At 44.4% G+C, this 27,781-nt stretch overlaps 1 protein-coding gene and 1 non-coding gene across 5 annotated transcripts; one reads left to right on the forward strand and one right to left on the reverse strand.

Annotated features, from left to right (window-relative positions):
- ZKSCAN8 (zinc finger with KRAB and SCAN domains 8) lies at positions 1-26,207 on the forward strand. 4 transcript variants are annotated; one of them, XM_066353527.1, is made up of 14 exons: positions 1-128; positions 1,265-1,392; positions 2,012-2,533; positions 2,638-2,822; positions 4,336-5,207; positions 5,472-5,995; positions 8,690-8,789; positions 9,854-9,953; positions 11,293-11,672; positions 17,125-17,632; positions 18,221-18,362; positions 20,377-20,465; positions 20,764-20,887; positions 22,080-26,207. In XM_066353527.1, the coding sequence occupies exons 10-14, from the start codon at positions 17,216-17,218 to the stop codon at positions 23,039-23,041; spliced, it is 1,734 nt and encodes a 577-aa protein (XP_066209624.1). In that variant the 5' UTR covers positions 1-128; positions 1,265-1,392; positions 2,012-2,533; positions 2,638-2,822; positions 4,336-5,207; positions 5,472-5,995; positions 8,690-8,789; positions 9,854-9,953; positions 11,293-11,672; positions 17,125-17,215; the 3' UTR covers positions 23,042-26,207. The 4 variants fall into 4 exon arrangements, with proteins under 4 accessions (XP_066209624.1, XP_066209625.1, XP_066209626.1 ...); XM_066353528.1 differs by lacking the exon at positions 5,472-5,995; XM_066353529.1 differs by lacking the exons at positions 5,472-5,995; positions 8,690-8,789.
- On the reverse strand, positions 9,814-10,019 carry LOC136383594 (small nucleolar RNA U3). Its single transcript, XR_010747433.1, has one exon. It is a non-coding gene; the product is annotated as a small nucleolar RNA U3 (small nucleolar RNA).
- Positions 26,208-27,781: the final 1,574 nt, after the last annotated feature.

Below are 27,781 nucleotides of genomic sequence, written 5' to 3' on the forward strand. Positions count from 1 at the left end.
GGGCCCAATTTACATGACACTTCCTTGGGACTGGATTCTTCGATGCACTCTTCCCGGCCCAATTTAGGTGAGCGTGCTTGCCGAATGGGATTCTTACCTGAACTTCCACTGCGCTGCTCTTCTTGCAGGTTGGGTTCCCCTTATGCTTTCTGAGGGCAGGTTTGGCGGGGTGCACTGTAGCGGGGTATTTTGGCGATAGCACTTCCTCCTGACTTGCTTGGCTTGGGCACTCACGCGAGGCTGGTGTGGTGGTTCTGTTCGAGTATGTGCCAGTTCAGTTTGCGTTCAGGTTAAACGGGGAAAGTGTTGTAGTCTGGCTGGCTAACTATTGATTAGAACAGGGGTAGTCAACCTTTTTATACCCACCGCCCACTTCTGTATCTCTGTTATTAGTAAAATTTTCTAACCGCCCACCGGTGCCACAGTCATGGTGATTTATTAAGTAGGCAAAGTGACAGCAAGTTAAAGCATATAATAATAAAATTACTTACCAAGTACTTTATGTCGGATTTTTGCTAAGTTTGGCAGAATAATATAAAACAACTTACTATAGTTAAATCTATCTGTTTAATTATACTTTGGTTGCTCCGCTACCGCCCACCATGAAAGCTGGAACGCCCACTAGTGGGCGGTAGAGACCAGGTTGACCAGCACTGGTTTAGAAGATCTAAGCTAGTGGAAGGCAACATTTATAAGCAGCCTCGTGTTCTCTATCTTCATTGATTCCTAAAACAGCCTTTCTGCAAGCCCATCACAGAAGCCCTTCAAGTAATTTTTAGCGCTGGGTGGGGGTGGTGAAATTGTGTTTCAGAGATGCCGGGTGGTAGCAGGTGCAGAGAGGGCATCCTTGCACGGTCCGAAGTTCTGTGCCCAGAAACCAAGGGACAGACGCCTGAATGACCTGGTCACAGCACAGCTATAGCCCTTTACTAGCTTTATTTAAGGCCAGGCATGGAATTTTATTCTTTTTGTAATTATTCTCAAAACGACCCTATATAATGAGATCTTTCGTTTAGTTAGTTGCATTGTAACAATATTTTCTTGCTTTTGTAATCGTGCCATGGCTATGGGTGAAGGGATTAGGAACTGTTCTGTAATTTTCGGGAAAATTTTCTCTAAGATATTTTTACAGGGGGATATAAATGTTTAGAGAGGGTAAGTGTGTCATGTAAGAGAACGTGACAGGATTTCAGGTGGGTTTTAACCACAGCCCCATGCTGATTGGTGGGTAATTCATTTTTCCTTAAACCAATGGCCCTGCTAGGTTGGCTGTTACATGGGAAACTGAAACCACCTACGTAAGTTGTCTTCACTAAATGTGACACCACTATTCCAGTCTTTGTCAACATGGCTTTACTGTCGCAGGAAACTTTACCTTAGAAGATAAAAGTTGTAAGTAATATTTGTTTCAAGAACTTGCCTTCAGTTCTTTAAGTGAACATGGAACTCCTCAACTTTAATTAGCTAGTATCTTGACTTTTTGAAACCCACAATTCAAAACCTTACCCTTGCTGTGTCCATTAGTCCTAAGCTGTTGTATTATGGTTATTGCTTGATCCTTATACTGCCTTGAAAGATCTTTCTTAAACCCCCAAAACCTCATATGTCCTGACTTTACCTTCCTCACCTGGAGATTGTAAGACTCATGGTAGTGCTATCTATATCACTCAGGAATAAACTCAGTTTGGCCTTGCTACTGGTTGTTTGGCTACTGGTTGTTTCTGCAAGCAGGAAACGAACATCCAGCATTATCCTGCATGCTATCAAATATGCTGTTTATTAAAAAACATTTCCTTCTACTTGGAAAAATACTTGCATTGCCTTAAAGTTATCTTTTTAAATTCTCTTTAATTTTGGGTCAGATCTCCTTTTTACTCTGGAATAGAGAAACATTTGACTTACTGAGTAAAAAGTATTCATTTAGCCTGTGCGTGTATCTCTTTAGCTGGTTTATATAACTTGAAGAGTGTGCCCTAAAAGATAACACTTGTGTCCTCTCAGCCCATTGGAGCTGGACTGGCTGCTATGTTCCTTCCACTGGAGGCTGAAGAGCTGAAGGAGCTCCTTGAAGAAGCTCCAGAAAGGGAGGAAACAGCCCGAAAAACCAGTTATTCCATCAGCGCTTCTGACAGTTCTGCTACCAGGATCCTGCTGGGCCCCGCCAGGCACTGAGCTGGCTTCATGAGCTCTGCCGGCTGTGGCTGCGGCCCGAGATGCTCAGCAAGGAGCAGATGCTGGAGCTGCTGGTGCTGGAGCAGTTCCTGAGCATCCTGCCCGCCGAGCTGCAGGCCCGGGTGCGGGAGCAGCAGCCGCAGAGCGGGGAGGAAGTGGTGATACACTGGAGAATACAGAGACAGACACAGGTGACACAGGTGGAGAATACAGAGACAGACACAGGTGACACAGGTGGAGAATACAGAGACAGACACAGGTGACACAGGTGGAGAATACAGAGACAGACACAGGTGACACAGGTGGAGAATACAGAGACAGACACAGGTGACACAGGTGGAGAATACAGAGACAGACACAGGTGACACAGGACAGCAGGTGGGAGAGCTCAGTGAGCCGGTGGGATTGGCGTCCAGGTCCATCCTTGATGGGCTCTCGGGGTCAAACGAGCCTCTTTGTCCTCAGGTTTAAACCCCAGCCTATGCACGGAAGTACACTGCTCACAATTGGGATATTTTATCGCTTCGTGTTCATTTTCAAATATCCCCTAATTTCTGTGAGCAGTATAGTTTCTGAGACATCAGTACCATTGAATCCAGTTGAGGAAGCAGCATGTCTTTAACCTCAGCCCATGGAGAGCCAGCTTTAGGGTGAGTCTTGGTACCTGAGCACCAGCAGGACTGTGATTAGTACTGACTTGGGTCATGTGGTCGCCTGGAGACCTTTGTCACTTAGTCACTGGTCATTCAGCAGATACATGTTGAGTACTTATTACGCTTCAGGCACTAGCTGTAGTGAACCAAGCACATGTGACCTTTGCTTTTGTGGAACTTGCAATAGTCTGGTGACAGACGTTAGATAAGTTGAATTCACAAAAACGCATAATATGACAGGTCGTATATGGGGTGAGGGCAGTCAGAGAACGTCTTTTAGGGAAGTAACGTGGGAGCTGAACCCTGGAAGTGGAGCAGGAATTAGCAGCATGTGCAGAAACAAGTAGGAAAGAAATCAGTGGGTCTCAGAGCCCAACAGCAGCACCATGCTGAGCACAGAGAGCCCACAGATCACTGCTGCCCCTGCAGCTCTGTGCAGGAGGGGCTGTTGGCTTGTGTCCTTAAATGTCACCAGTGAAGGGCAGACGTGGACTTGAGTAATCTGACTCCAAGCCTGTGAGGTTGTTTTTTTGGGTTTTTTTCCCGAAGTTGGAAATGGGGAGGCAGTCAGACAGACTCCCGCATGCGCCCGACCGGGATCCACCCAGCACACCCACGAGGGGGCGATGCTCTGCCCATCTGGGGCGTCGCTCTGTCGCGACCAGAGCCACTCTAGTGCCTGAGGTAGAGGCCACAGAGCCATCCCCAGCGCCCGGGCCATCTTTTGCTCCAATGGAGCCTCGGCTGCGGGAGGGGAAGAGAGAGACAGAGAGGAAGGAGAGGAGGAGGGATGGAGAAGCAGATCGGCGCCTCTCCTATGTGCCCTGGCCGGGAATCGAACCCAGGACTCCTCCACGCCAGACCGACACTCTACCACTGAGCCAACCGGCCAGGGCCAAGCCTGTGTTCTTGACTCCTTAAAACTGAGGGGATAAAATGTGAGGAAGGCAGACATCAGGGCGAAGGAAACTGGAAAGGGAAGCAGGGACATTCTCCCTTCAGTGTGTTCAACCCTCGTTGGACATCTGGATGGATTTAGAACTAAATCTGTGCCTGAGCCCCACTTCAGAAATTGGGCTCTAGTTGGACTGGGGCCTTGGCATGATCCTTTCCTTTTTTTAAATTTTCCAGTTGATTCTGATGTGCAGCTGGGTCCAGAATCCAGTGAATCAGTGAATCATGAGGCTTATAAATTCAACAAATGAGTTTGGATTTTATTCTACAGGGAAGTAAAGGTAGAGATAGGAATTCAGAGCCCTGAGTCCTTGGGCAGATGTAAAATTTGGTAATTTAAGCTGTGGGTGTGGTATGTACAATCTACACATGGTTTCTGAAGTCAGGATAGTTATTTTTAGGACAAACAATACAAACTTGTTTGCTTCAGTGCAGCCCTATAGAAACTGGGTGTGGGCCATCTGTTATTCTGCTCCTAGAAATGTGATTGTGATGACCTCAATTCTGAGCACCACTGAGGGGTACGGTTACTTCAATAAACCATGTTTTTTTTCAGTTCCTGTGATGGCGGTCCAGTCCAGCAAAGTGAAATATTGGTCATCACTTCTGAAAACCTCCTGTGTGGTTAATTATACATCAAAAGCGGTGACTTCAAACTTTATTTTGCTAAAAGAAGGCAATAGGAAAGGAATTTTTTTATTATTACTTTTTATTTTATTTTATTTTATTTTTACAGAGACAGAGAGAGTCAGAGAGAGGGATAGACAGGGACGGAGAGAGATGAGAAGCATCAATCATTAGTTTTTTGTTGCGACACCTTAGTTGTTCATTGATTGCTTTCTCATAAGTGCCTTGACCGTGGGCCTTCAGCAGACCGAGTAACCTCTTGCTCAAGCCAGCGACCTTGGGTCCAAACTGGTGAGCTTTGCTCAAACCAGATGAGCCCGTGCTCAAGCTGGTGACCTCAGGGTCTTGAACCTGGGTCCTCCGCATCCCAGTCCGACGCTCTATCCACTGCGCCACTGTCTGGTCAGGCAGGAAAGGAATTTAAATTCTATAATTTTTGTGGGCTTTTTGAAATTCTTCCCCATAACTAGGGAACTAGACTTTATTAACTCCAGGCCCTACAGATTAAGTTGGTCAGTCACAGGAACTAGTTTTTCGTTAAAATGTGAAAGAGACATTTTCTTTAAAGCTGTTTGCATCTGATAGATTTTACAGATTTGCAGCAGGCTCCGAATCTGGTCCTATACAATTTTTTTTTTTTTTTTTTTAAGTGAGGAGAGGAGATAGACAGACTCCTTCCCACATGTGCCCCGACCAGGATCCACCGGGCAACCCCTGTCTGTGGCCGATGCTCAAATCGACTGAGCTATCCTCAGTGCCCAGGCCTATATTGGAATCAATCAAGCCACTGACTGCTGGAGGGTAAGAAAGAAAGAAGGGAGAGGGAGGGGAAGAGAAGCAGATGGTCGCTTTTCATGTGTGCCCTGACTGGGGATCGAACCCTTGGTGTCTGCACGCTGGCCTGACACTCTGTCCACTGAGCAACTGGCCAAGACCTTATACAATCTTTCAAATAAAATTCTGAAGCCAAAAATATAACAAAATAAAGTAAGTTAATTAAATTTTCTGATATAGTTTTCCAATTTCTGAGACATCCTTTTTGTTTTTATTTGTTCGTTTTTTGAGAAGGGGAGCAGACAGGAAGGGAGAAAGATGAGAAGCATCAACTTATATTGACTACTTCTCATACATGCCTTGATCATGTGCTCAATGCAGCAACCTTGGGATTTCAAACCTGGGGCCTCAGCATCCCAGGTTGACTCTCCGTCCACTGTGCCACCACCTGTCGGGCCTGAGAGTACTATTTAATTTTATTTACTTTTAAAACATCATTTTTATTAGTAAAATGTGCAAGCAGGTGTGCTGCTCATTGAAGTTTTACATATGTTTACAACTGTGTAACCACAGTCCCCATCAAAGATAAACACTTGTCTTCTGGTTTTGCTTGTTTTTGAATATGTTAATATAGAACTACATAGTGTTTTTGAGATTTGTGAACATTGTGCATCTGTCAGAGCTCCTTTGTATTCCTAGGTGGTATTCCATTGTCTGGACATAACACTGTCCTCCTGTTGATGACCGTTTGGGTTTGTCAGTTTGGTCCTATCGTGAATAATGCTGCTGTGAACTTAGGTTTCCGAATCTCTTAGGTAAATCCCAAAGAGTGTGATTGCTGGGTCAGAATATGCTATCTAACTACATTAAAAATGCCTTTTTTCCCCGAACTACTCATACCATTCTATCTTCCTGCTAACAGTGTATGGTTCAAGTTGTTCCATATCCTCATCAGCACTTGATACTGTCTTTTTTAATATTAGCCATTCTATTTACTGTGGTCTTAATTTTATATAAGTATTTCCCTAGTGAATATTGATGTTGAATGCTTTTTCATGTACTTATTGGCCATTCATATATATTCTTTTTAGTTTAATTACTGATTTTAGATAGAGGGGGAAGGGGAGAGAGAAATACCGATTTGATCCTGAATGCCCCTTGACCCAGGATCGAACACACAACCTTTGCTTATTGGGATGATGCTCTAACCAACTGGGCTCTCTGGCCAGGGCTCATATATATTCTTTAGTAAAGTGTGTAACAAAATCTTTGTTTGTTAATGTTGGCTTGTCTTCTTCTGACATTTATTTTTTTTTTTCCTAAGTGAGAGGAGGGAACATAGTGAGATAGACTCACTATGGACCAGGCTCTACCTGGCAGTCCCTGTCTGGAGCTGTTGAATCAGCCGAGCTCAGTGCCTGAGCCAGTCGAGCCGCTGGCTGTGAGAGGGGAAGAGAGAGAAAAAAGGGGGGAGAGAGGGGAAGAAAAGCAGATGGTCGCTTCTCATGTGTGCCCTGACCAGGGATCAAATCCAGGACATCTGAACACCAGGCTGATGCTCTGTCCACGGAGCCATCCAGCCAGGGCCATGATGGCTGAGTTGTAAGGGTTCTTTATATATATACTCTGAATACCAGTTATCAGAAATGTGTATTACAAGCATTTTCTATTCTGTAGCATCTTTATACTATTTTTTTCTTTAATTTTATTGATTGATTTTAGTGAGAGAGGGAGAAAGAGACAGGAACATCAATCTGTTCCTATATGTGCCCTGACCTGGTTAGGATTGAATCAGCAACCTCTGCACTTCAGGACGATGCTCTAACCCAGGGGTCCCCAAACTTTTTACACAGGGGGCCAGTTCACTGTCCCTCAGACCATTGGAGGGCCGGACTATAAAAAAAATTCTGAACAAATCCCTATGCACACTGCACATATCTTATTTTAAAGTAAAAAAACAAAACGGGAACAAATACAATATTTAAAATAAAGAACAAGTAAATTTAAATCAACAAACTGACCAGTATTTCAATAGGAACTATGCTCCTCTCACTGACCACCAATGAAAGAGGTGCCCCTTCCGGAAGTGCGGTGGGGGCTGGCTAAATGGCCTCAGGGGGCCGCATGCTGCCCGCTGTAGTTTGGGGACCTCTGCTCTAACTGGACAAGTTATCCAGCCAGGGCCGCTTGCTTGCTTGCTGGTTTGCTTTCTCTCTCTCTCTCTCTCTCTCTCTCTCTCTCTCGCCTTTCTTTCTCTTTTTTTTTAAATTCAGTGAGAGGAGGGGGAGCCAGACAGACACCTGCATGTGCCCCCACCAGGATCCACCCAGCAAGCCCACCAAAGGGCGATGCTCTGCCCATCTGGAGTGTTGCTCTGTTTCTCAGCAACCCAGCTCTTCTTAGTGCCTGAGGCAAAGGCCATGGAGCCATCCTCAGCACCCTGGTCCAATTAGCTCCAGTCGAACCATGGCTGTAGGAGGGGAAGAGAAAGAAAAGTAAAAGGAGGAGGGGTGGAGAAGCAGATGGCACTTCTGTGTGCCCTGACCAGCAATCGAACCCAGGACATCCACACACCAAGCCAATGCTCTACCAGTGAGCTAACTGGCCAGGGCAGGGCACACTTTCTTAATGGCATTTTTTTGTTGAACAGAAGATTTAAATTTTGAGAAAGTCAAATTTATCAATTTTTGCCTGACCAGGCAGTGGCACAGTGGATAGAGCTTTGGACAGGGATGCCGAGAATCCAGGTTCAAGACCCTGAGGTCGCCAGCTTGAGCGCAGGCTCATCTGATTTGAGAAAAAGCTCACCAGCTTGGACCTAAGGTCTCTGGCTCAAGCAAGGGGTTACACGGTCTGCTGAAGGCCCACGATCAAGGCACATATGAGAAAGCAATCAATGAACAACTAAGGTATCACAATGTGCAATGAAAAACTAATGATTGATGCTTCTCATCTCTCTGTTCCTGTCTGTCTGTCCCTGTCTATCCCTCCTCTGACTCTCTGTCTCTGTTTAAAAAAAAATTATCAATTTTATGTTATTGTTAGTGCCTTTTGAGAAATCTTTGTGGTGTTCATGATGCTACTTCTGAACTACAACTTTATATTAAAAAATTTTTTTAATATAAAAACAAAAACTGAAAATAGAATTCTAGTCTGTTGCCACTTCCTTCCAGTTATCATCTGTTGGGCAAACCAGTGTGTTACAAGTGCGTTAGGTTTGCTCATTTGCACTTTGCCTAATTGTTGCCTGAGCCCTGGGAAGCACCATGTGTGTATAGTCTGTGTAAGGCTGTGGGTGCTTGCCCTGAGGGCAGCAAATAGGAAATTGCGGATTGCCTGCCTGCTTGGGAGGGGCAATTGTTTGCTATTTGCTGGAGAAGGGTTTTTTCCCCCCAGCCTATTTTGCTGGGGATTCCTGGGGGGGGGGGGCAGCTTTCTTTGCCTGCTTGCTCATCCACCGTTGCAAGACTTTAATAAACGGAATGGCCCACCATCCTGTGGCTCCACAGTTCCTTTACCATCTGCCTGAATCCAAGGTGAACCTGCATGGCCGTGACTACTGGCCTTACACCATCCCAGCTGGGAGTTAAGAGTTACGAAATAGCAGAGGTGAGTGTTTTGAAAGTCTCTAGAAGCACTGAAACTTCACTATGTTACTTGTTTTGTTAAAATTAGATGACAGAACCCTAAAAACAAATCGAAACGACTAATATTTGGACAGATATTTCAGGGTTAGGATTGGGGACTGGATGGAAACTGTCCCAGTGGAGCCTGAGCTTTATGTCACTCAGGTGTCTCTGATTTGACATACCTGCACAGTGGGACACTCCTGCCTAACGTCAGGGCTGGCGGCCTCTTCATAGGTACTCTTGAGGCACCTATGAGGATTGTATTTACTGGTACCGAGACCAGCTGCCACCGGAAGAAAGACAACGGACCCATACAAGTTAGTTGCAAAAATTACACAGGCAGTTTATTACTCACAGAGCCTATAGCATGCCTGGATACAGCTTAATGGGGCCCCATCGGCATGCTCCTCTCGGCTGTCCTTGGTCAGAGCAACGTGGAGACAGTCCACGTTCAAAGTTGAAGTCTAGATGACTGACTGCAGCTGGGGTCCCCTCAGCTTAAGGACATACGCCTTCTAACGTGTTTATCTACAGGATTATCACAACAATCCAGCTTTGGAGAATTCCTAACAAAGAGCTCTTTTTATCTATATATAATTTCACACACTAACTAGGCCCTGCACAGATGGCATGACCTTGCTTATCACTTGTCTACACACTAGATTAGCTTTTACCTAGAGGGTGTAGCCTTATTCACTTGCCTATATAATATCTTAACTTATTTCTATGTATTTCCTATATTTTTCTACACTTCTATATATTTAGTTACTATAACATTATATTACTGTAATATTAACCTTGGTGTTAGCCATTAGCAGGAACACAGGAAATGGAGGTGAAGATTGGAGGGGCACCTGAGGACTGAGAATAAATGGGTGGTTTGGAAAGGTGCTGAAGGAATAAAAATGTGGGAGCAGAACAACAAAAGTAAAAGACATTTTCCACAACTGCCACCCCAAGATCCTGTGTAGTCTGAAGAATTAAGACTTTTTTTTTTTTTTTTTACTACTCAGACTGCGCTCTCTCCCTCTTACTCTCCCAAAGGAAGAGAAGAACGATCAATGGCAAAAAGGCAGTTGCAGAAACAACACCAAGAGCCGGCTTCATGCTCAGGAGAGAACACTGCAACTCCTCGTGGTTTCGGGTACTCTACATCAGGGAAACCTCTCTAGTAACATACTATAGAAATGATTCCCGAAAGTACAGTCTTGAAGAATTAAGACTAATACAGTGGTTCTCAAAGTGTGCGCCAGGGCACACTGGTGTGCTCTATAGTATTCCAGAGAAATATATGTTTCTTGGGGACCAAAAGAGCAACAGGATTTTTGGAGTTTAGATTTTTGGGGGACAGAGGTGTGGGGAATTGGCTATAAGCTGACAGTCTGCCCAACCCCCCACCTCACTTGCCTGATTACATTGCAAAAGGCTGTTAAGCTGTGGTGCTGGATCGTTTACACTACCCCCCATGTTCCCCAGAAAGACTGGAGGCAAGTTTCTTCTATCCTTTGTTTGGTGTCAAGTTAAGATGATATGTATGGTTTCAGATTGATGATTAAACATAAGTTGTCTCTTGAAGCCTTTTGGATTCCTATAAAAGAAGAATATGTGGCAATATCTAAAAAAGCTTTGAACATTTTACTACAATTTTCAACATCTTATTTATGTGAATTAGGATTTTCTACTTAACACAAGAGTAAAAAGAGGAATTCTTCAACGTATTGACGAGGAAATGAGAGTTTGCCTTTTAAATATATGCCCAAACAAATATATATATATATATATATATATATATATATATATTCCCAAATATTGAAGAAATCACTAGGACACATCAGGCTCCTGTTTCTCATAAACACAAGAATGAAAAAAACTTAACACACATCGGGACCTGCCGAATTCACTAAATCTTACTAAGAATGTTTATATATATATATATATATATATATATATATGGGGGGTAACTTGTCATTTTTATTATTTTTTAACCCCCTTTTTTATGAATTCTAAAAAGCATAACAACAAAAATGTTTTTTAATGTCAGAATAAATTTAATTTTGTCATATTTATTTTGTTTAATTACCATAAAGCACGCTTGGACTTTATTTTTTTTCTTTAATATTTGACATAACATTTCTCAGAAATTTGTATCTAGTGCGCCTACAATTATTTGTAGGATTTTAAATGCGCCCCAACTTCAAAAAGTTTGAGAACCACTGCTTTAATACAATGGGTATATAAAAAATGAGATTTGTTTCCTGAACTCTCTGGTATTAAAACAGATCTACTGAAGCTAGGGTTAAAAAGTGATGCTACAAACGCAGGTTTTGTTAACAGTGCAGTTCATTGAACCAGGAAGGGGTGGAATATACGTAAAAATTCAGAAAAGTTTCTATTCAATGGCAATTGTTTTTGAAGATTAATAGTATAAAGTTTACTATTACTAGGTGCCATTGGAATTTTTAAAACTGAACGATGATTAGCAGGAATCCCTCAAGGACTGGACATGTATTTGAAGAGGACACTACAGGGGCACCTAACCGGCCCAGAGCGAAGCAGCGTCCGGATGACTCTCGAAGCGCAACGCGGACCCTGTGGCTGTGGCGATGCGCAGGGGCAGAAGGAGCCCTGGCCACCAACCATAGAGCTTTCAGACCTCCAGGTTTCCTAGAGAGCTGCCGGAAGTGTCTGGGCAAGATGCGCGTTGGCCGGTGTTGTCCCCTCGCTGGTGTAGAAGTCGGGGGCCGGAGGGGCCTGGTTGGGTTGAAGCTCTCATTCCCTTCTCTCCAGGCTCTCCAGCCCCGTCCCGGTCCGGCCGCCGGCCGCAGCCTCCCTCCCCTGCCCCTGGCCGCGCCTGGGACCCGCGGTGAGTGTTCGAACCGGAGGGGCGCGTTGTGTCCAGACCGGCCGTCGCTGGGGACGGGCCCGCGGGGCCGGGCTGAGGTGGCGCCCGGGCTGTGGGGACCGTCACCTGCCGCGTCCGTGTCGTCAAACCTCCTGCGAGCTGACCTCTTAGGACGGTTCGTTCTCATCTCTCATGGATTTGTGGTGTTATTTGAATTCGAGCTTATTTGTCCTAAAATAGGAAATGGTCCCCACGTTGTTTTTACAGCTCTTTTCCACGAAGTGAATTGCTTTAACGCGGCAATTTTTGCATTTCCGTCACAATAAAATTTTCATTCTTTAAAAAGAAATATTTTGGTTTGTGACGCCCCAACCATCCATGAAAACCTAATTTTGATGCTTTTGTAGTGTATTCAGAAAATAATGGCATTGGCTGGATGATTGTTCAAGAAGAAACACTTTACGCCTTCGGGGTTATTCAGACGCCCTCCGTCTATTAGAACTCGCTGAAGCAGGGACCCCGTTTCCACAACTCGGGTCACTCGTGAATAATGCCCTGCGGCAGCGACTGCCACCGCCGCCTCTAACAACCAGCCAGGTCGCTGTCGTTTTGTTAGTTAGGCATATCTGCAGAAATCGCTACTTGAGCAAGTGCAGACACTGAGTTTCCGTTTTGGTTTAAGTGTCTAATGTGGATGCCCAAGAGCTCAGCCGGTGCAGCCTGAGATACCACAAAGCACAGCGTCTGCCTTACCCTCCTTTTCTCGCTCACATAAGCCTGGAAGATATCTTTCTTGTTTTGTTTTCAGTTCCCAAACATCCCAAATTAGACATAATTACTCTGAAAGAAGAAAACATTTCTTCTTTACCTATTGGAAAAATAATGCTGTTAAAAGCTGACTTGTGCCTTCAGTAGTTTTCAGGATTATAGAGTTTGAAGTCAGGAGAAGCCTCGAATACCGACTGTTCTAACTTCCTAAGTCAATACATTGATCACGTATTCTTTTTTTTAATTTTTATTTTATTTATTCATTTTAGAAAGGAGAGAGAGAGAGGAGACAGAGAGACAGAAGGGGGAGGAGCAGGAAGCATCAACTCCCATATGTGCCTTGACCAGGCAAGCCCAGGGTTTCGAACCAGTGACCTCAGCATTTCCAGGTCGACACTTTATCCACTGCGCCACCACAGGTCAGGCCTATCGCGTATTCTTAAAAGATGTAAGAAGCAGCCTTTATCCACAAGGTGCTTATCAACTTAGTTAATTAAGGTGTGTATACACAAAACTGTTTGAAAGGAAGATTCACAGTGGATTGGTTTTTGTAGTGCATACTTTTGTACTTGCTGAGTTATAGGTTGTAATTGTGAAAAACATTGGGGAGGGAAGAGACTCAAAAATGAGTTGATGCTTCTCATTTCTTTCCCTTCCTGTCTGTCTGTCCCTGTCTCTCTGTCTTCCTTACAAAAAAATAGTAATAATAATTAATGTTTTAACATACCAACAATATAAAGAATGATGTACACTTAACTTGGAAATAGTTTATAGCTGATATTGATGAGGATTAATTTTGGTAGAAGATGCCTGGTTATTCAGTAAAGATGAGCCTTGGCGTTAAGAAAATTCAAAAGTAAACATGGTCAAACATGTTATGACTAAACCTTCTAAACAATTAGAGCTTAGAATGCATGTCCCACGGTAATGACCTTCTAAGTTTTTAAACTATAATTGGCTGTTTTAACAAAATTTAAGACTTTAGCTTTGGGCAGTTGGCTCAGTGCACAGAGCGTTGGCCTGGCTCATGGATGTCGTGGGTTCAATTGCAAGTCGGCATGCAAGAGAAGCGACCATCTGCTTCTCTCCCCACCCTATCCCCCTTTTCTCCCTCTTCCCCTTCTTTCCCTCTTCCCCTCCCACAGCCAGTGGCTAGTTTGGTCTCAGCATGTCAACCTCAGGCACTAAAAATAGCTTGGTTGATTCAAGCATCTGCCTTAGATAAGGGTTGCTACATGAATCCCTGTCAGGGCACATGTGGGAGTCTCTCACTATCTCCCCTCTTCAAAAAAAAGAAAATAAAGAAAAAAATAAAATTTAAGAATTTACTAAATTTTTAAAAGATTTTTATTTATTGATTTTTTTATGTGTGTGTGTGTATGTGTGACAGAGACAGAGAAAGAGAGACGGAGAGAGGGACAGATAGGGGCAGACAGACAGGAAAGGAGAGAGTTGAGAAGCATCAATTATTCCTTGCAGCACCTTAGTTGTTTATTAATTGCCTTCTCATATGTGCCTTTGACGGGAGGCATGGGGTAGGTGGCCACAGTAGAACGAGTGACCCCTTGCTTTAGCCAGCAACCTTGGGCTTCAGACCAGCGACCTTTGGGCTCAAGCCAGCGACCAAGAGGCCATGTCTGTAATCCCATACTCAAGCCAGTGACCCTATGCTCATGCCAGATGAGCCTGTGCTCAAGTTGGTGACCTCAGAGTTTCAGACTTGAGTCCTCGGTGTCCCAGTGTGATGCTCTATCCACTGCACCACTGCCTGGTCAGGCAGAATTTTTTTTTTTTTTTCAGAGAGAGAGAGAGAGAGAGGGATAGACAGGGACAGACAGACAGAAACGGAGAGAGATGAGAAGCATCAATCATTAGTTTTTCATTGCACGTTGCAACACCTTAGTTGTTCATTGATTGCTTTCTCATATGTGCCTTGACCGCGGGCCTTCAGCAGACTGAGTAACCCCTTGCTGGAGCCAGCAACCTTGGGTTCAAGCTGGTGGGCTTTTTGCTCAAACCAGATGAGCCTGCGCTCAATCTGGCAACCTTGGGGTCTCAAACCCGGGTCCTCTGCATCCCAGTCCAACGCTCTATCCACTGAGTCACCGCCTGGTCAGGCTCAGGCAGAATTTATTAAATTTTAATTGATCTTTTGAAAACAAAGAACCATGGATATTCACCCTGTCTGTTCAAAACAAAATTGCTTGCCCCTTGTCTCAAACCCTCGAAAATATCTCAACCTTTTTCCAAAATTCACTTTTCCCTCAAATCCCACTATTCTAGGAAATCCCTCCTCTTCTCTATAAAGTCATCGTTCATGAATTAAACCGTCTGATGTTAATCACCAGATTTAACTTTATCTCTTGCTCCTTGGCTCTTTCTATCTGTAGTTCACTCCCTAAACTATTGTTCCCAGCCTTGTCTCATTTTAAAGATAATTTTCAAACTCTCTTTCTTTTCTAAATAAGGGCTTCCTAACCTTCCTGGAGTTCTTGGTGGGTGTCAGGTCTGTGAATGCTGCTGAAATTGAATGTAAACTTTTATTCTTTCGGTTTATTTCTTGGGAAAAGTTCTGTGTTTTTATTAGATTGTAGACCCTAGAGACTGACCCAACCCTCCCCCCCCCACACACACACACCCCTAAAAAATAGAGACACTGCTCTGAAGACGCATGTCAGGAACTACATGAAGTCTGGTTTTCCTTCTGGGTGCCTGTTTCTTGTCTCCCTTGTGGACTACAGGTCTGTGTTTTCTTGTTGATGTTGGCATCTCTTGCCAACTGCTTTTGGATACTCTGCCTGCAGTTATGTTCTCCAGCCCATTGTCTACTGTGCTTTATGATCTTTCTGGCAAGCAAACACGTGCTTAACAAAAGAAAAAGCTTGCTGCCACAAACGAGCATTTGCAAGCAAACCATAGCCATGGGCAGACATTTCCAGTACTCTAGACAATGTGATAAATCCTGTATTTGGACCACATCAGAAATATCTGGGAAAGAATAAGCATCCTGGCCTGACCTGTGGTGGCACAGTGGAGAAAGCATGGACCAGGAATGCTGTGCTGATTCGAAACCCTGGGTTTGCCTGGTCAAAGCACTTATAGGAGTTGATGCTTCCTGCTCCTCCCTTCTCTCTCTCTCTTTCCTCTCAAAAATGAATAAATAAAATCTTAAAAAAAAAAAAAAAGGGAAGAGCACCTTAATCTATTTGGTGGGGGAAAGGGATGGGGTAGGGACAACAGAGGCCTTGTGAAAAGCGATAATTAAGCTGAGAGTTTCAGGTGAGAGGTGGATGGTTTCAGCAGGACCAGGATTTATCCCATTGGCAATGACACTGCACTGTAGGATGTTTAGTAGCATCCCTGGCCTCTCCCAACCAGATGTCAGTCGCACCCATCCCCTCAGTGTGACAACCAAAATGTTTCCAGACATTGCCAAGTGTTCCTTGGTGAGGGAGCAGAGCTTTGCCCAGTTGAGAACCACTGGGCTAGATAAAGAACTGTGCAGCAGAAATTTTTTTAAATCTAATTTTAAAAACAGGCAAAAGGTTTGAACAGGCATTTCACCTAAGAGTATATACGGGTGGCAAATAAGGACATCAAGGATGCTCAGCACTATTAGTCAGTAGGAAAAGGCAAATTAAAACCATGGTGAGACCATTTCATTCCTATTAGAACATCTAATTTTTTTTAAAAGCCAGTGTCAAATGCTGGTCAGAGTACGGAGCAGCTGCAGTTCTCACATTCCACTAGCTAAAGGAATGTGAAGTGTTGCAGCCACTTTGGAAATTGGTTTAGTGGTTTCTTATAAAGTTATACATAAACTACCATATGTCTTAGCACTTTTACTTATGAATGCATACTCATGTAGTGACTATGTTCACACAAAAGCTCATGTTTATAGTGGCTTTACTTGTAATTATGAAAAACTAGAATCAACTGAGATATTTTAACTGGGGCATGGATAAACAAACATATATCTGTGGGAATAAACTGATGACATACAACAACATGGATCATCTTTTGTATTATGCTGAATGAAAGATACCAGACTCCAAAAGCTTCATACTGTACAATTTTATTTATAAAACATTCTGAAAGGTCATTATTTTGGGGGACCAGACTTTGGATTTGCAGGTAGTGATAGGGCATCCAGGTTCCTTGAAGTTGCAGGACCAATGCTCCAGGGAGAAAAAGGTTGAGATACGGTCCACAGTGGAAGTTAGCCTTGCAGTCGGGGGAAAGATGGGAGCCCAGGCAGGATGATGAATGTTAGGAGAAGGACAGTCCTTGACAGTATCTTGAGCTAAATGATTTGGAAGTTAGTCTCATCTGTTAAAGAGTGTGGGACAAGTTGAAAGCTTTTGTGTGTAGAAAAAGTACAGTGAGGGTAGCAAACACTGAAAGAAAATAAGTTGTCAGCTCTGAGGGCCAAAACTTCAATTAGATGCAGTGTGTCTGGTTTCCTGACTTTATTTACCCATATTCCACATTCCAAGAAGAGAAAACAGAAAGAAGGGGTTATTCCCCAGATGGGCTGGTGTGGTAAAAGCCTACAGAGGTAAGGAGTTACTTCTGGGAGAGTGGAGAGGACCATTTAAATGACTGAGCGTGAGGTCCCTGTCATGGTAAGGAGCTTGTTAAGGTGTCTTAATAAACCACTATGACCTTTGACTTCCCTTAATGCTGTCATTTTCTCTTCCTAAAGAAATTTCCTTAAGGAAGAGGTCCTCAGAAGGTTCTCTTAAGAAGATAAAGAAGGTAGTAGAAACAAGACTACTGAGTTTTTCTGGCCCTCCATGGCTGCAGAAGCGAGAAAGTCTCCAGCCCCATCCCCACCCAGCCAGGCTCCTGAAGAGGACCTTGTCATTGTCAAGGTTGAGGAAGATCATGGTTGGGACCAGGAATCCAGTCTGCATGAACACGGCCTACCTGGCCAGGAGCTATTCCGCCTGCGGTTCAGGAAGGTGTGCTACCAGGAGACACGTGGACCCCGAGAAGCTCTGGTCCAGCTCCGGGCACTTTGCCACCAGTGGCTGAGGCCAGATTTGAACAGCAAGGAGCAGATGATGGAGCTGCTGGTGCTGGAGCAGTTCCTGAGCATCCTGCCCGCCGAGCTGCAGGCCCTGGTGAAGGAGCATCAGCTAGAGAGTGGGGAGGAAGTGGTGACCCTCTTGGAGGATCTGGAGAGGCAGATTGATGTCCTAGGACGGCCAGTAAGTAGCAGGAGGTGTGTGTGCAGTGACTGGGCATCCTGGAGGGCCGGGTGGAGGGACGATGGCACCGTAGCGGGCGCTTAAGTTCTGCGCACGCGTTTCTCCCTGGGGAGGGGGGGTGGTGAGACAGTCCATGTTGTGTCGCTTGTATAAATATATTTACAGAGTTCTTCCTCCCAAGGTTATAAATCCACCTGTTATTCGTACCCCTATCCTGTAACTGCTCCAATTTGCCAGGTTCATAGAGAGCTTAAATAACTTTTTGGGGCACCTAAACATTAAAGGTAACTCAGTGGTCTCAAAAAGGTTTTTTTCCCCTATTGAATAGCCCTGTTTTCTTCCTGTTTATTGTTCTTCCCCTGCCTTGAAAGTGCAGAGCACTAGGACGGGGCTGGGGGGGGGGGGCAGGTCTTCTCCTTGGGTTTCTGTGGTAACTGACCTGTCCGCGCTCCTTGCTGCTGGAGGAAGTCAGTGAGCTTGGCTGCTTCCTTTCCCAGCTCATGCTCCATAAATGTGCTCTTGGGCCCAATACCCTTCACCTCATTTCTCAGAAGGGTTTCTTGTGATGCACCTGCCCATTGTGTCCAGGTCCCCGCGCATGCACATGGACACAGGGCCCTCTGGGAGGAGGCGGAGCGCTCAGCACCTGCGCCAGAGCCTCCAGATGCTCAGCTTCAGCCTGTGTCGGCCCAGCACACGTCCCCTGCTCTCCACGGGCCCCACGAGAGAGGTGAGAGCGGCTCGCGATGAGGAGGGCGCAGGAAGGAACCCTGTCTCCCTGGGGAATCACTCTACAGACCACTCATAGGTCCAGTATAAATGTTCGTCCAGGCTTCATATACAGACTGTCGGTCCCAAGGCTAACCTTATGAGTGAATTAAAGAATTTGAGGATTTTTATTGATTCATACATATCTGTTACCCAAACATTTTTCCCACAATAGGCATTTTTGAGATTTTGCCGGTATCATCATGCCACTTTATTTGTAAATATTTCAGTACATGTTTCTTCAAACAGTCAAATGGATCATTGATACAGTCCTCATCTCATCCACAGCTCATGTTCGTGTTATGTTTTGCCAGTGGTTCCAATAGTGTTCTTCCAGATTCCAGTCCAAGGCAGCACTTCAGTTAGCTTTTTTTTGCTTTTCATGATCTTGACATTTTTAAAGAGTAGAGGTCAGTTATTTTGTAAAGTGGCTGCAATTTGGGTTTGTGTGATGTTTCCTCATATTTAGATTCAAGTTGTATCTGTTTGTCAGGGAACACCCCAGAAGTGAGGTTCTGTCCTTCTCAGGGGTTCAACAGGAATTTGTCCTGTGATTGCTGATGGTAACCTCAATAACTTGGTTAAGTTTATTCTTGCTGGGTTAGTTGGCGGTAAAGTTACTAATTTTTTTCTTTCTAATAAGTAATTTGTGGGGAGATACTGTTGAGTCTATGTAAATAGTCTGGTCCTCATCACACTATTGTCGCTAAAACTCTAGTCTTAGTGTTGCTGCTTTTTGACTACATCAGTGTTACTAAGAAAGACACTTACAAAATGATGATTTTCTAACTCTTATTCCTTCTATGTTTTCTTTTATTGTAATGGAGAGTGTTCCTTCCCATTTTAGTTTTGATTTATTAGTATGGACTTAAAAAGTCTTCTTTTGTTCCATAAGTATTGTTACTATTTTTATTTTGATGCTGAAACTGTCTCGCCTTTGCCAGAGGAGGCCCCTTCAGTCTGGCTCCTCTGTCCTCTTGACATTTTTCCTTTTGACATTTTTCCATCATTTTTTAGGAGCTTACTTCCTTACAGAACAAGATAGTCTAGTCTCATCTTGTGCTTCTTCTGCATTTTCTACATTTTTACTTATGTGGTTTATAGTAGTTTGTTCTATATAAATGAGTTTTTAACATTTCTGGAGAAGAAACGTTTTCAATTATTAACCTAATTCTTATCTGAAGTTCTCAGGCCTGTTGCCAGCTTTGGTTTTGTGCTGTCTGGTGTCTGCAGGAAGCAGATGCTGGCAGTTGCGGTAGACATTTCAGAAGGTAACAGAGTAAATAGAGATTGCTATGAGACCAGGACCTAAAGGGATCATGTGACAAGCACAAGAATAGAATGTAGCTTTGGTCTGACCAGGCCATGGCATAGTGGATAGAGCGTTGACCTGGGATGCTGAGTACCCAGGTTCGAAACCCTAAGGTCAGTGGCTTGTGAATGCAGGCTCATTCGGCTTTAGCATGGGTTCACCAGCTTGAGTGTGGGGTCATAGACACAACTCCGTGATCACTTGCTTGAGCCCAAAAGTTGTAGGTTTGAAGCCCAAGGTCGCTGGCTCAGCTGGAGACCCTGTCAAGGCACATATGAGAAGGCAGTCATTGAACAGCTAAGGTGCAGTAACAATTCTCATCTCTCTCCCTTCCTGTCTGTCTATCCCTGTCTGACCCCTTCTCTTTCTCTTTAAAATAGGAAAAAAGAATGTAGCTTTGGTCAGAGGAAAATTTGTAAAGCATTTTCTATTAGGAAACCAACTTTGTATGTTTGGTGTGTAAGGAGGCTAAGTGGGACATCAAAGTGCAGATGTTTTGTGGGCAACCACGGGTGTGAACCCAGAGCCCAAGCTACCAACATTTCATATGTAAAACTTCTGACATGCATTCCTGCTGAAATGCAGATAACTTCAGAGTGGGTTACTGCTGGTTCCCACAGGCACAGAAGGCTGGCCTCATTCATAGCTCCTTTCTCCTCCTCAGCCCTATCTAGTTCTCAGAGTCCCACCCTTTCCCAGGAGGGAAGTCCTGCAGACCAGATGACAGCCTCACTTCTAACAGCAGGGTTCCAGGTGAGTCGTGCTCCTTTTCACTGAAGCCCCCTAGCTGTCCTTGGTCATGTTTGTGGCATCTGTGCTGTGTCTGGGCTGCCTGTAGTAGTACTCACCCACTCACAGAACCTGCACAGATTCTGCTGCATAGATACGGCTTGATCCTTGGCTTGGCGCACTTTCCTGCTCCCAGCTGTTCAGATCCCTTTGCACAGTGCATCTCCAGCTCTTGACCCTGTCCAGTCCTGGTAGAACCTGACATTCTGGTTTGAACCGTGGAACAACCCCAGTCCTCAAATGGTCGCTTGTTTTGTTTCAGACTTTGGAGAAGATAGAAGACATGGCTGTGTCCCTGATTCGAGAGGAGTGGCTTCTTGATCCGTCACAAAAGGATCTGAGTAGAGATGAGAGGCCAGAGAATTACAGAAACGTGTTCTCCCTGGGTAAGGAGAGCTCTGGTTATTATTATCAGTTAAGGCTTTTTGTTTGTCCATTTGTTTGTTTTTTATGTATACTTAATAAGTGAGCTTTCTGAAAGAAGTAGTTGAGTTTAAACTCAGGATACAACAGAGAAATACAATGTTGGACTTCTTGAGGACTGAAATGAGACTTTCATTCTCTAGTCTAGTACAAGACTTACTTCCGTGTTTCCCCATGTATGAGACACACCTTTTTTCGAAAAATGTGGGGGTCTAAACACTGGGTGCGTCTTATACAATGGTTGTGGCATTTCAAATGCCGTAGATGGAACTGATGACGAGTCAATATCCAAAGACAGTGATTCGTCATCAGACACAGATGAGGGCAAGCTAATGGATGGGAGTTTTGACAGTGATGAATTGTATGAATTTTATGATGAATAAAACTTGAGTTCAGCCTGTCCTGTGGTGGCACAGTGGATAAAGTGTCGACCTGGAATGCTGAGGTCGCCGGTTCAAAAGCCAGGGCTTGCCTGGTCAAGGCACATATGGGAGTTGATGCTTCCTGCTCCTCCCTCCCCCTTCTCTCTCTCTCTCGCTCTCTCTCACTCACTCTCCTCTCTAAAAAATTAATTAAAAAAATTAAAAAAATAAATAAATAAATAAAACTTGAGTTCAATAACTTTATGTAATACATTTGTTTTCAAAATTTGGGCCCCAAAAGTAAGGTGAGTCTTACACACGGGAGTGTCTTATACATGGGGAAATATGGCACCTTGCTCTGTTAGTGCTCTCTGAGTTCATGTGTTTCTTCTGTCCCCATTCCCAGAGATGTTTACATAGAGTTTGCTCACTTAGGCCAGTCTTGCTCTTCCCTTCTAATGGCTGTTCGTGTTTTTTTTCCATATTTGTCTCATTAGATCTTCTGGCGTTCCATGTTCCTTCCCACTCCGGACTTCCACTTCTTCTCAGCTGGTCCCTTCCCATAACCTCTTTTTCATGGCACTTCTTCCCTAGTTAGCCAGCAGTACTTAGGCTTGACCTGCTCCCATCTCCCCATGCTGTGAAGTCATTGTAGAGACAGACAGAATACTTGCATTTCTTGTCGCTGTTTAACGTGTATTTTCCTTTTTCTCCACACTTGATTCCTTTCTCCTCACAGAGAGAATAGGAAGTGACATTGGGTTGATGTGTATTTATTACATTTTTTTTTCAGGTGGTGAGACCAGGAACGAGAACAGGGAATTATCTTCAAAACAGGTAATATCTACCGGAGTCCAACTGCATGGAGAGACAGCTGCCAAGTACAACGGGGATGTTCTCGGTGGTCCTGAGCATGGAGAAGCCCGAGACCCTCTGGGCAGAGTAGAGAGGCAGCGGGGAAACCCCACCCAGGAGAGACGACATAAATGTGATGAATGTGGGAAGAGCTTTGCTCAGAGCTCAGGCCTTGTTCGCCACTGGAGAATCCACACTGGGGAGAAGCCGTATCAGTGTAATGTGTGTGGGAAGGCCTTCAGTTACAGGTCAGCCCTGCTTTCCCATCAGGATATCCACAACCAAGTAAAGCGCTATCACTGTAAGGAGTGTGGCAAAGCCTTCAGTCAGAACACAGGCCTGATCCTGCACCAGAGAATCCACACTGGGGAAAAGCCGTACCAGTGCAATCAGTGTGGGAAGGCCTTCAGTCAGAGTGCCGGCCTGATTCTGCACCAGAGAATCCACAGTGGGGAGAGACCCTATGAGTGTAACGAGTGTGGGAAAGCCTTCAGCCATAGTTCACACCTCATTGGACATCAGAGAATCCACACAGGGGAGAAGCCCTATGAGTGTGATGAGTGTGGGAAAACCTTCAGGCGGAGCTCACATCTTATTGGCCATCAGAGAAGCCACACTGGGGAGAAACCCTACAAGTGCAATGAGTGTGGGAGGGCCTTCAGTCAGAAGTCAGGCCTTATTGAGCATCAGAGAATCCACACTGGAGAACGACCCTATAAATGCAAAGAATGTGGGAAAGCTTTCAATGGGAACACTGGCCTCATTCAGCATCTGAGAATTCACACAGGGGAGAAGCCCTATCAATGTAGTGAGTGTGGGAAAGCCTTTATTCAGAGGTCAAGTCTCATTCGACATCAGAGAATCCACAGTGGAGAAAAATCTGAATCTGTAGGAGTTTAGGGAAAAACTTGAGTCATAGTTTTGGCATCGTTCAACATGAAAGGAACCACAAGCTGATGAGAAGCCTTTCAGTGCAGTAAGAGGGCAGAAAGGTTCTCACCGTTGTAACCTGAGGTTGTGTGGTGGCAGGTAGAGTAGCTCTTTGGTAGTTCAGGCCCAGTGCCTTGGTGCAGATTGATTAGCTTCACTGTCCTGGGAATTATCTGATGCCCCAGTGTGACCTTTAGAAGCTTAAAGAGCATCAGAGCAAGTTGCTGGTGACTCAAGGCACCCAACTTTGTCTTCTGGGTGAGTAGCTATAGATTTGAGCGAGCCTGCTCGTGGCTCCTCTGCTTCCTCCCACCCCTGTGCCCCCTCCCTAATCTTCACCAAGAGGGGTACATGTGCTCCTCGTCTATCTAGAAAGCTGCTTTAGAATTCAAAGCAGCCTCTATGTGAGACTTAGATTTGTATTTAGCTTTCTAAGATCCTAGTTCTAAGGAAATTTTTACAGACACAATGTCTTTATGCTTAAGTGTGCATTTTATTTTATTCTAATGTTCTTGGTAGTCAGTGGAAATCATTTTCCCATGCAGACTTGGAATTTTATATTTTTAACAGCACTCCAGCAGTTTTCTTCAGGTGTCACCTTTGCTGACTCCACTGCGTCACTGCCTACCACACGTGTCCTCTACCCCCAGCCCCCGGGTCAGCCAAGGGAGTGACACATTAGTGATGGTTGTGGGACTGCAGAGAAAGGTGAGTGCAGACGGCCTGACTGCTCTTAAGCTTGGATGGTTGTCCCTTGTGGGGACATCAGGTCCCCTTCCGCCTCCCCGCTGGTACAGATAGGTGTGTTACACCTTCCTGGTTGTGGTGTCACAGGGAAGGAGACAGGCTTGAGGAAGACGTCTTACACAGAATGTGCACTCAGCCCTGCAGTGGGTCCCAGTGTCGCTCTCGCAGGTTCCTCACCAGAGGCTGGCAGTCACTTGCCATCACCCTGCACCCCTCCTCAGGCGAGCACCTCAGTCACTGTTCTCCATCTGTTTCTTGCCATCAGCTCGCATGTCACAGTGGTGATCTCTCAAGTACCTCACCTGACAGTTGCCCGTTCTTCTCAATTCAGGTGCACACTCCCTCTGTAAACCATCAGAGACAGCCTTAAACTTGTCACCAGGACCACAGTTCATCTTGGAGTCTGGTTTAAAGTAGCATCTTACCGCATCCACATGGGGTGGTTCTTTCAGTTGGGTGGTTGTGATGATTCCGGGAGTTCTGTCATTGCAATAAGCAGTCCTCTGGCGATTCCCATTTGATAAACCACACAAGAAAATTCTGTATTACTCTTGAATCACATCTTGTTTTTCACTGTTTATTACCCATTTATTTACCAGATTTGGAATCTGGTAACATTTGGCTTTTTCAAAGTCATCTTTCATAATGGGAATTGATTCTATTAAACCTACTCAAGAAGAATAGGATATAAGTTTTGCTGAAAACTCCAAGAGAAGTTATGTTACTTTGCACTCCGACTGTTCTGAACAGGGACAACAGTTACTAGTTACTTTACAATTGATGTTTTTAAAAGTCAGTCATAAAATCTTACATTGTAGAGACCCATCTTTGGGACCATACATTCCTTCCCTGTAATATCCTCTCTCTGCTGCACTTTGACCCACCTTCACCACAAACATCAAGGTTACCTTTACCTATTTCGTTGTTATTGCTACCCACCATGATTTGTTATCCCTACTTTCTTGGTGAACTTTTCAAGACAGTGCTTTCACTTGTCTTTTATTTCCTTATTCTTTCTCTCTGGCCTATGGATTGCTATTCTTAATTGATTCCCTTGTACTTGAAATTTCAGGAAACCAGAAACATAAATCTGGTTGTCTCTAGATTTTTACTCTCTGCTTCAGTTGTGCCTTACACTCTGTAAGATATTAATTCTGCCTGAGGCCAGTGCTGCCTGTGTGCAGATATTACATAGAATGGCTAAGGAGAAGAGCTGTGTGCATGTGCGTGGGCACACACACACCCCATATAACTTAGAGAGACACTTGTCTTCCATTCCAGCGAAAGCTCCCAGCAGGGCAGCGGAGCGGAGCAACTGCAAATGTACAGCGAGCATCTCTTTGCTCCCAGTATATAGCCAGGTTGCTTCAGTCTGAGAATAGTACTAAGCATCTGGCAGAAATTCAGAGAAAAGAAAATATGACCAGAAAGATTATTGTTATACTGGGTGAATGTGAGAAAAGAGTGACTTGGAAGAATTATCAAGGCTGATTCAGCACCTACAGAAATGAGCAAATAGTAAAAGACGGTGATGTGCAAAGTTCCTTTGTCCTGCAGATGCTGTTTTTACACTCAATCTGAAGTGCACTGCTCACCAGTACTTCTTTGCCTCCTCAGACACTCATTTTAAATGAACCTGGATTGACAAAGTGGTCCTTCCAGAACTGCTGACATTTAACATAGTCTTAGGAGATTTCCTCCCTTGAGCAAGATGGCAGTGCTGTGGAATGTGGTAGTTACTCCCCTGTGGGGCCATGAGCTTGACTCTTGGTTCTGAGGCTGTAGATAATAATGACTTTTATTGAGCACTTACTCTGTGCCAGACCCTATGTTGAGCACTTCTTATGCTGTGATAGATATTATATCTCCCATTTCATAGATGAGAAAACAGGCTCAGAGGGTGAGATGGGTTGACCAGGATCATAGAGCTGTTAAGTGATAACAGCAGAGATTCTTCCCCACACAATCTGGTTCTTGAGCCGGTGCTCCTGACCTCTGTGCTGCTGTCTCTCTAATGAGCACTTTAACCCTGGTCAGCTGTTTGAAAATCATGTGCCCCCAGTACAGGTTGTACCGGGGACGGAAATGTGCAGGATAGTGCAAATCCAGTCCAAGTCCTAGAAGATCGTTTGAAAATACCATTTTGCTTTATACTTATATTATCTTAAAATGTTGACTTTTTTATGCTTTTTAGTACTAGAAAACTAAAATGTTTAAGACTAACTGGGAGGGTAGCCTGACCTGTGGTGGCGCAGTGGGTAAAGCATTGACCTGGAATGCTGAGGTCACCAGTTCAAAACCCTGGGTTTGCCTGGTCAAGGCACATATGGGAGTTGATGCTTCCTGCTCCTCCCTTCTCTCTCTCTCTCTCTCTCTCTCTCTCTCTCTCTCTCTCTCCCTCTCCCTCCCTCCCTCTCCCTCACCCCCTCTCCCCCCCCCAAATGAATAAATAAAGTCTTAAAAAAAAAGTAGCTGGGAGGGTAAACCAGTAATTTACAGATTCAAATACATTTCTCTCTAAACTTCCCCAAAGTAGAAGTCTGGAGGGAAATAAAATACCATGTGGTAGGCCAGACAGGTAGACAGTTAGGGTCACAATAAGTTCATCTACAGCATAAAAATGTAGAAAGCCATTCATTTACTCACATTTCCAATGATTAGTCTATTTTTCTTCTAGCATTTGTGTTTTTTCAAACATGTCATTTATTGTTCATTCCATTTCCTCAACCTGTGCTTTTTTTTTTTTTTTTTTAAGTGAGAGGCGGAGAGGCAGAGACAGACTCCCTCATGTGCCCCAACTGGGATCTGTCTGGCAGGCCCCCTGTGGGGTGATGTTCTGCCCATCTAGGGATGTTGCTTGGCAACCGAACTATTTTAGAGCCTGAGGCAGGCCATGGAGCCACCCTCAGTGCCTGGGGCCAACTTGCTCCAACCAAGCCATGTCCTCAGCCTATTCTTAAAACTTTTCCTTAACTGGCTTTTATATTCAAGATTCCACTGAAATTACCAGTGTATAAATATTATGCCTTTTCTTCCTGTCCTTGATCTGTATTTCATATGGTTGAATTTACCCTACTATCTCAGGAAATCTTTGGCTTGTGGGGCCCTTTTCAGTCATTTTTCTTCAGTTTCTAGCTTTTCTTAAAAAGTCTGTCTTTTTTCTTCTGCTTGCCACTGAACATATTCACCAGTTTTTCTCTCCTTACTCTTGTTTATCCATTTTGACTGTCAGTAACTTAATATTTCCCACTATTTCTCTACACAAGTTGGAATTTGAAAACAGAACTCATCACTCTCATCCTCCAAACACCATTTTTCTTTTAAATAGACATCATTGCTTATTTTCTTTACCCCGAACAGACTTATTACCCTTTATGTTTCTTATCCCAGTCTTGGAATTGTCTCGTTCTGGTCTCCACTCTACACATCCAAAATCATGGTAAGGTCTTCCAATTTTTAATTTTCTCCTGGAGGCTGGGCGTTTACATTTCTTTCTTTCTTTCTTTCTTTCTTTCTTTCTTTCTTTCTTTCTTTCTTTCTTTCTTTCTTTTTTTTTTTTTTTTTTTTTTTTTGGTGAGAGAGACAGAAACAGAGGGACAGATAGGGACAGACAGAAAGGGAGAGAGATGAGAAGCATCAATTCTTTGTTGCGGCCCCTTAGTTGTTCATTGATTGCTTTCTCGTACATGCCTTGACTGGGGGGCTACAGCAGACCGAGTGACCCCTTGCTCAAGCCAGCAACCTTGGGCTCAAGCTGGTGAGCCCGTGCTCAAGCCAGATGAGCCCATGCTCAAGCTGGTGACCTCAGGGTTTTGAACCTGGGTCCTCTGCGTCCGAGTCCGATGCTCTCTCCACTGTGCCACTGCCTGGTCAGGCTGGGAGTTTACATTTCTGCCATCCCCTCGTAGTGCTCTGTTCAGACCCGTACTATCTGGGGCCCAAGTTATTGTAGTTCTTTCCAGT

This window comes from Saccopteryx leptura, chromosome 11 (genome assembly GCF_036850995.1).
Source record: "Saccopteryx leptura isolate mSacLep1 chromosome 11, mSacLep1_pri_phased_curated, whole genome shotgun sequence".
NCBI classification, from domain to species: domain Eukaryota; kingdom Metazoa; phylum Chordata; class Mammalia; order Chiroptera; family Emballonuridae; genus Saccopteryx; species Saccopteryx leptura.